At 32.8% G+C, this 7,837-nt stretch overlaps 1 protein-coding gene across 3 annotated transcripts; it reads left to right on the forward strand.

The window, feature by feature from the left end:
- Positions 1–513: 513 nt before the first annotated feature.
- Positions 514–7,488, forward strand: LOC112777291 (uncharacterized). Of its 3 annotated transcripts, none has more exons than XM_025821628.2 (11): positions 514–623; positions 1,286–1,444; positions 2,323–3,004; positions 3,122–3,206; positions 4,015–4,102; positions 4,486–4,670; positions 4,843–4,975; positions 5,211–5,347; positions 5,485–5,559; positions 6,938–7,033; positions 7,190–7,488. In XM_025821628.2, exons 1-11 carry the CDS (start codon positions 518–520, stop codon positions 7,250–7,252), a joined length of 1,809 nt encoding a protein of 602 aa, XP_025677413.2. In that variant the 5' UTR covers positions 514–517; the 3' UTR covers positions 7,253–7,488. The 3 variants fall into 3 exon arrangements, with proteins under 3 accessions (XP_025677413.2, XP_025677415.1, XP_025677414.1); XM_025821630.2 differs by lacking the exon at positions 514–623 and adding an exon at positions 630–670; XM_025821629.3 differs by lacking the exon at positions 514–623 and adding an exon at positions 776–915.
- The last annotated feature ends 349 nt before the right edge of the window (positions 7,489–7,837 follow it).

Genomic DNA, 7,837 nt, shown 5'->3' on the forward strand with positions numbered 1-7,837 from the left:
ATAAATAATTAACCAGTTTCTTTCTTCTCATCTTACTCTCGCCATTCTCTATGTATATAATAATTGGATTCGGAAAGGGTCACGCCTGCCTGCTGGAAGATAAATATAATGTTAAATGTTAACAATAATGCAATGTATGCTATTGACTCAGACATGTGATATGATAAATCTATGTACAATACAGGAAATATATTTTAATAATGAGTTTCTTTCTTCTTATCTTCGTCTCTGTATATAATAATAATAATAATAATAATAATAGGGTTCGCCAAAGGTCAGGTCCGCTGAAAGATAAATATAATATTTAAAAAAATATTATTTATATATTAAAATTAACTATTAAAATTAATTAATATATATTTATATAAATAATATATTATTTAAATTATTTTTAATATATATTTTATATTAATAATTAATTTTAGTGTACATATAATAAAATTATAAATTTTAATCATGTCATGTATACTAAATATTAAATATTAAATAAGTATAGTCTTGCACAAGATTTAAATTCATGCGTGGGGGGTGGGTGTTGGCCAAGTCAGTGAGAGAGAGATTGATACCATTTACTAACTCCGGATCTTTTTCTATCAAAATTTGGTTCCGCTATTTTCCACTGCGTAAGTTTCCTTTCGCTTCTTCCATTCTCTTGTTTTTTTTTTCTCTCGTAAGTCTCTTTCTTATTTTGCATGGACTGTTTTATTATTACTGGTCATATTTAAAAAGATAATAAAAAATTAGAGAGGGGAGGGGAAGGGGAGATAATTCTACAGAACCTCCTTCTTTGTTTCTTTCTTTTTAAACTATTTTAGGGGTATAAACTTGTCTCCAAAGAGGTTTGGAGCATGGTGTTTATCAAAATCAACGTAATCTAATGAATTCATGTGTTGGTGTCCTTGATCGCTAATCAGTGTAAGAGCATTTTGCCTGAAGAAAATTCTTAGTTTAATGTGAATAATATAAGTATCCAACGCGGTTTAACCTCCGAATTTTGGTTCATAAAACTGTGATTATCATGATCAGAGTGAGAATCTGCATTGTGATCTCTGTTTGAATCAAGTGTACAACGCATTCTTAAACTTTTACGTTCCAAGAGTAACAATGCTGCAAGTTTTACCTGTTTCTACAACAGGCTCTATTTTTCTTTTCTATATAAAATTGAAAAATAGTTTAATGTTGGTTATCACTGATAACCATTATCAAAGTTCAATGACTTTCTCTGACTGAGTTTAATTTAGAATCTTTTAAGGGGTTATCTAACACATTGTTGCTTTGATTACAGTTCTTGACTGGGAGGATTTGGAGAAGACTGTAGTCAAGATGGGAACAAAAATAGACAATGCCATTGGAATGGGGACCTTATGTACCCATGCTTTCTATGATTTAAAGCATGTATCGCCGGCAGTATTTCTATATCTGCTGAAAGAATGTTATTTTTATGGTATGCGTACCTTCTCTATGCAATTTTACTTGTGTGCCAACTGCCAAGTGGTATTACAGGGACTTTCAGATGATGACTGCTACCTGTTTGCTGAAATGCTTCAATTAACCTTGATAATTTGTTTCTCTCATATACTTAGCTAGACTGATTGGCATTTATTTTCCTATGTTTGTACGGTAAACATGTTCAACCCGTCTGAACCCTAGTACTTGAGGCATGTCTCGAGTATCCCCACGTCTAACGTTTCCCTTTTGTGCTGCAAATATCCATCATAGGCCATCATAGGATTTTTAGTGATACTCTTTCTGTCATGTCCAAAGATTAATTATCCAAGCTCTCATTCTTCCACTTCTCATAGGAAGGTTATGCTGAGTGGTAGAATGAGAAGATATCATTTCATTTTTTTTTATATAGGGTCGAATAGTTAGTTTTTTTTTTTTTTTTTTTTTGTGGTTAGTCGTGGGGCAGGGGAATGTTGTGATATGCAATTATCCAGTTTTTCTTTTGACTTTACATGTATGATGGCTTTTTTAATCTGTCATTGCCCATGTGTTTAAAGTGTTCACATTAGATCATAAAGTTTCTGAAAGTCATAAACAAGGGTGCACAAGAACAGGAAGGTGATTGTTTTGAAGTGCTGTAACTGAACATTTGTCTGAATCCAATATTTTATAATTTCAGATATAGGAGGTGTTGATAAAGTTTGTTGGCTACTTTTAAATAAGTAGGAGAATTTCTTTATAATAATAACAAGTTAGCAAACATCTTTGTTGCAGTTGCATTTGATTATTCATTTGATTTCATGTGGTTCTGTCTCATCAACATACATTGTTTTACTTACACTTCAACTTTGTTTCAATTCTAATGAAATTGCATAGGAACATGTAAGGCGACAGCAAAGTTCCGAGCACTTCAGTATCAAGTATGTCTTGTGCTCCAAAATGATCCAAAGCCTGGACCAGCAACTTTTACTGTTCAATGCCTATACTTGGCTCCTCTATTTGAAGATGATAGTCATGGATTTACCCATTTAATTATATCTGCTTTCCGCCGCTTTTTGAAAAGATCAAATACTTTGGAGGACTCCTTGGAAGTGAAAGATTTGGCTGCCCATCTAATTGTTGATATTATTAGGGGCCAGATCTTTCATGATGAAAAGATTGTCATGAAACTATTGGAGACTTTTGATGTAAAATTATCAAATTTTGAGAAAGCAATGTGCCCAATTAAAGAAAATGATGGTGTAAGTTGTGGTACGGCAAAAGAATTTGTTGAGCGGTATATTGTTGAACTACTAGAATCCCAGCAGTATGTAATAGCTGTCGCTTTAATGGAGCATTTCTCTATCAGTCATTATGGCCAGTCATTTCTCCTAGATATGATAAAGAGCAAACAATACAAAGCAGCAGAGAAGTGGGCGACGTATATGGGGAAGCCAATGCTATGCACCCTTATTGAGGAGTTCGTTGAGAAGAACATGCTAAAGGATGCATATGAGATTATCAAGAAAAATAATTTAAAGCAGGATTTCCCGGATGTATACAAAAGGTGTAAGGAAAGGTTAGTGTATTTTACCTCAGCGGCTGTCTGATTTGTTGAAATCATAATAGATACAATTCCACCTCCCCTTTTCCTTTTTTTTATTTTCATTTATAAGATTACCGCATTGATTTGTAGCTCGCTAAAGAACCTAGCTGAGAAAGGATGTTGGGATGTTGCTGAGGCAAGAATAAATAATGATAGACAGCTTATGGAATATTTGGTGAGTAATTATCGTTATCTTTTGCACAATGACTGTCATTCTACGTGCATACTTAAACAAGTATATACAGCTGGAGATTGTGCATAGAGTAAAGCTTTACTTTTGTTTTAAACTATCTCATTGTCAGTCTTCTTGTACTACATGGTGTCAACATTTTGTTACTGCAAACGTAAACTCGAATTTTTATTGCTTCCTATTTTGATTTTCTTGTCTATGGGCTCTTAGAGAACCTATTTCTTATTCTCCATTAGTTGCATGGTGCTTATCAGCAATCCTGGTTGGACAACGTCCTTGTGTGTCTTACTTAGCCAAAATATGAATTTCATTTTTTTAAGTTTATTTTTTACCAGTTCTACAGCTTACATGTATATCAGTACATATGTGCCTCGATTTCATCTTCGTGCTACCCAACACGGAAACTATTTGAATTGATTATGGTGGAATAGTGGATATAATGAACAAAATATGTTGAATATCTTGAAACTGGAGTGAGGACACAGAGGTTGATGATTTCTGTTCCTGATGTTGATGTCTGATTGAGTTGACTTGAACAGTGTGAGGTGCTCACGAGGCTATGAAGCCTGGAAGTGACCAAGTAACTTTGCTTGAAGGAAGTATTATTATTGCATCAAATGCATAATTGAAAATTATTACAGTTTTATGCTAAAATAGTTGTGGAGCGTATAGATATTATTTACTAATTTTCCATTGCAATATCTTAGTTCTTTCTTGACATATTCTTAGCCGTTATTGGCCCAGTGAGTTCTTGAAAGATTGTGTTGTAATGGTTAGCATTTATCTTTTCAAGGTTTATTTGGCAATGGAAGCTGGTTACACAGAGAAAGTTGATGAATTATGCCAACGATACTCCCTTGACAGGTTTTTGGATATCAAACGTAAGCCATTTCAATTCTGAGCTTGGAGCTTGAAAAAACTTGTTAAAAAAGAGGTGTAAAAAAGGGACTTCCATTTTATTCCTCAGTCTTGGAAGGAACAATTTGATCGGTGGTATAGAGTTAAACTGTTTGGGCTGCAGTATTGCTAACCTGTTTAGCCAGCTATGGAGTAAGTGCAGCCCATTTTTTATTGTTAATTAGGCTGTGCCGACCTGTTTGACACACCTACCTTTGTGGATTGTTCTGCACATGCTGGAGCTTTTGTTATCAGCTCATGGTTGATGTTATTGCTATTTTGTTTAATTTACATGATTGTTATGTAGAATGTCAAATATCTGCAATGTTATCCTCAGATGACAAACGCTATATCTTTTGTCTTTTAGTACCTGAAACAACTATACAAGAAGGGCGTTATTTGCATCTTGATGAACTACTAGTTGAAGACATCATTTGGGTTGATGAAGTTGAAGGTTTGCTTGATGCAACAAGTCATATAGATGGTTTTAAAGTTGTCGGTCTTGATTGTGAATGGAAACCTAATTATGTAAAAGGCAGCAAGCCAAATAAGGTAAATTAAATTGATCTTTCTGATGGATTAGTGTTTCTCCATGCATTTTCCGTTTTCCCCCATTTATTTGAATCATATGAAATTAGTTGTTAGGATCTCTAGCCTTCCAAGTCTCAAAGGTGAAACTCTTGATTATCCTGTTTTCCTTTCTCCATCAATTCTCTTTTTTCAGGTCTCAATCATGCAAATTGCATCTGAAAAGAAGGCTTTCATCTTTGATCTGATAAAGTTACATAGCGAGGTGCCTGACACTTTAGACGATTGTCTAACACACATTTTGATGTCACCTAGAATTCTAAAACTTGGTAAGAAAATGTTAAAATTCATTAGTCTTGTGAATGTATCAACCAAAAAATACTTTTGGTGAACATTTAACGCTAATTTTTTGTGCCATTATTATTTTAACTTGAATGAGCAAGCGGCTATCAATAGCTAGTATGGTCATGTTATGCTTCATAGTGGCTCAAACGCTTATGCTGCTTTGAATGTCTTTACTGGTAACCATTAGTCCATTACTCCTCCGTGGCTTATGTTTTTCAGGGTATAATTTCCAATGTGATACAAGGCAACTTGCTCAGTCATATCCAGAATTGAAATGCTTCAAGAACTACGAACTGTTATTGGACATTCAGAATATTTTTAAAGAACCTCGGGGTGGTTTGGCCAGGTTAACGGAGGTACTGTACATGTGAATGCCCTTTTGGTGTCTCAGGTCTTTCTTTTATGCACTTAACACTTGTGGGGGGTAATCTTTGAAACACTCGATTCTTTTTGTCATGGCTTATTTTGACACAGCTTGTATCTTTTATATCAGAAAATACTGGGAGCTAGTCTAAACAAGACAAGACGAAACAGCAACTGGGAGCAAAGACCTTTAACTCCAAATCAAGTAATGCTAATTTCTCCGTTCCTCTTTGTTATTCATTTAAAGCCTTTCATCTTCGTTGCGCCCTGTTATGAATCATGTCTGAAGTCAGTCCTTTTAATTTGGAAAAATATTTTTTGAACACCAAACTCCTCGAATATTGAGCTAAAACTCACTTTATCATTTATGGATGAGAAATTATTTAGGGTTTGGTTACTATTTTTATCTACTTAACATGTGCTTTAAGAACACTCGTTAACATATTACAATTATTTATCCTCTTGATTAATTCTCCTAAACATCTTCCTACATCAATCATTATTAAATGGAGAAGTTCTTTCAAGACATTGATTGTATCTATTTTTTTTTTCATTCATTTACTAGTATTTAGGAGGATGTTTAACAAGATTACTAGCACAAAGCATGTATGTTGCACACACGAGCCTATAAAGTTTGTCGAAATCAAATTGTTTTATGTCTCAAGCACAAAAGTAGACAGAATAACAAATAAAAAGCATAGTATAACAAACTAAAAGCTGTAAAAATTTTAGATGCAAAACAGTGCCTTCATAGAACATGTGTCGATTCCTAAATTAACATTTTGAAAATACGTTTGAACTTTGAACTGAAAAAAAGAGTTAGAGCTTTATGAAATTAATGAGTTTGGCATCTGTCTCTAGTTATAAAAGGATTTGGAATAAAAATAGATGCTTAAGCTCAAATGTTTACCACTGAATTAGACACATTATAATCTACAGAACACATAATATATACGAAGTTGCATAAGACAATAGGATAAAGAATTATCAACACACAACTTTTAGCATGGGACCGATATGCTAAAATAGTCATTAACCCAAATTTAATTGTAACTGATAAAGCAAAAAGAACTTATTTGAGTGGGGTAATAACTTGTTACTATAATTCAAAGAGGAAGAATTTAAATTTTATAATATGAAAAGGGCTTTTATGTACCTCACTATATCAAAGATATAGTTGTTATATGAAAACTGAAATAGGAAGATACTTTCTACTCAAGGAAGAGAATAAAGGAAATTATGAAAATAGTCTTCACTTAATTAATGCCATAGCTATTTAATTTTCCGAAATAATGAATGCAACTAAGTTTAAAGTTACTTTAAACTGCTCAATTTTTCCTTTCTTTTTTTTCTTTAAACGTCATTGGGAAGGAGAAACAAATTTTATCACATATTACGAAGGAAATCAACACTTAAAGTTAAAACTCTTATTTTCCAACCTTGCATTTAACTTTGGTGTCAATAAGCACCCACATTTTAGTGTACAAATAACACGATGCATCTTCTGTTTAAAGTTCTATAATCTGTTTGAAGTTTAAATGGAGTCATTTATTTAATAATCTAATACGGTTTTATATGTGCAGCTAGAATATGCTGCCCTGGATGCTGTTGTGCTTGTTCATATTTTCCACCATCTTTCTGGTCAAGGAAATGGTAAATTTGAGTGGAAGTCCCATATAGTGAGTAAATAATACCACCTTTCTCAATTGCATATTCTCTTTTCCAATTATTATGACATTTTCTTGTATAACATTGGCTTTTGTAAAAGTTTTCCTTTTGTAAGAATACCCTCGTTTGTATGTGGCTAATGATAAATGTTTCTAACTGCCTTCAAGGTGTCTCATTCTGAAACCAACAAGAAATCCAAGAAGAATTCATCAAGAGTTGAACAGACTTAGATTCAGAACAAGAAGCATTGATCTTGAACTTCCCATTGTCTATATTTTCCTTTTGCATGCAACAATTAGGGTCTTTTGTAAATATTTACAGGAAATGTTCCCTCACAGTAATTGGCATACATGATACATGGCTTCTGTGTAACTATGCCATTTCTTTCTATGCTCAGATCTGGCGACTTTATTAACATTAATTTTTTTGTTGATATTTTATAAATGAGATCATGATTTTAGGATTAGATTAAGGGTCGGTATGGGTAAACAACTTAATTAAGTTCTTTTAAAAAAAGAGCTTAAAACATAAGGACTTATATTATAAATGCGTTATTTTGTGTTTGGAAAGTTATCATAGAAATACTCATCTTAAAATTGTATTTAAATAGGAGCGATAAAATAGCTTTTGAGAATCAGAGAAGTCAAATTTTTTTACTTTTTCAAAAGCTCTTAAACAACTTTTCAAAAAGTTAAAAACATATTTAAAAAAATATACCAAATACTATTAGTGTGACTTTTCATAAGTCAAAAGTCTAAAAAAGTAGCTTTTGAAATTTTTCAAACAGACTCTAAGAATTTGACATGTAGAGTGTT

This window comes from Arachis hypogaea, chromosome 19 (assembly GCF_003086295.3).
Source record: "Arachis hypogaea cultivar Tifrunner chromosome 19, arahy.Tifrunner.gnm2.J5K5, whole genome shotgun sequence".
Lineage (NCBI taxonomy): Eukaryota > Viridiplantae > Streptophyta > Magnoliopsida > Fabales > Fabaceae > Arachis > Arachis hypogaea.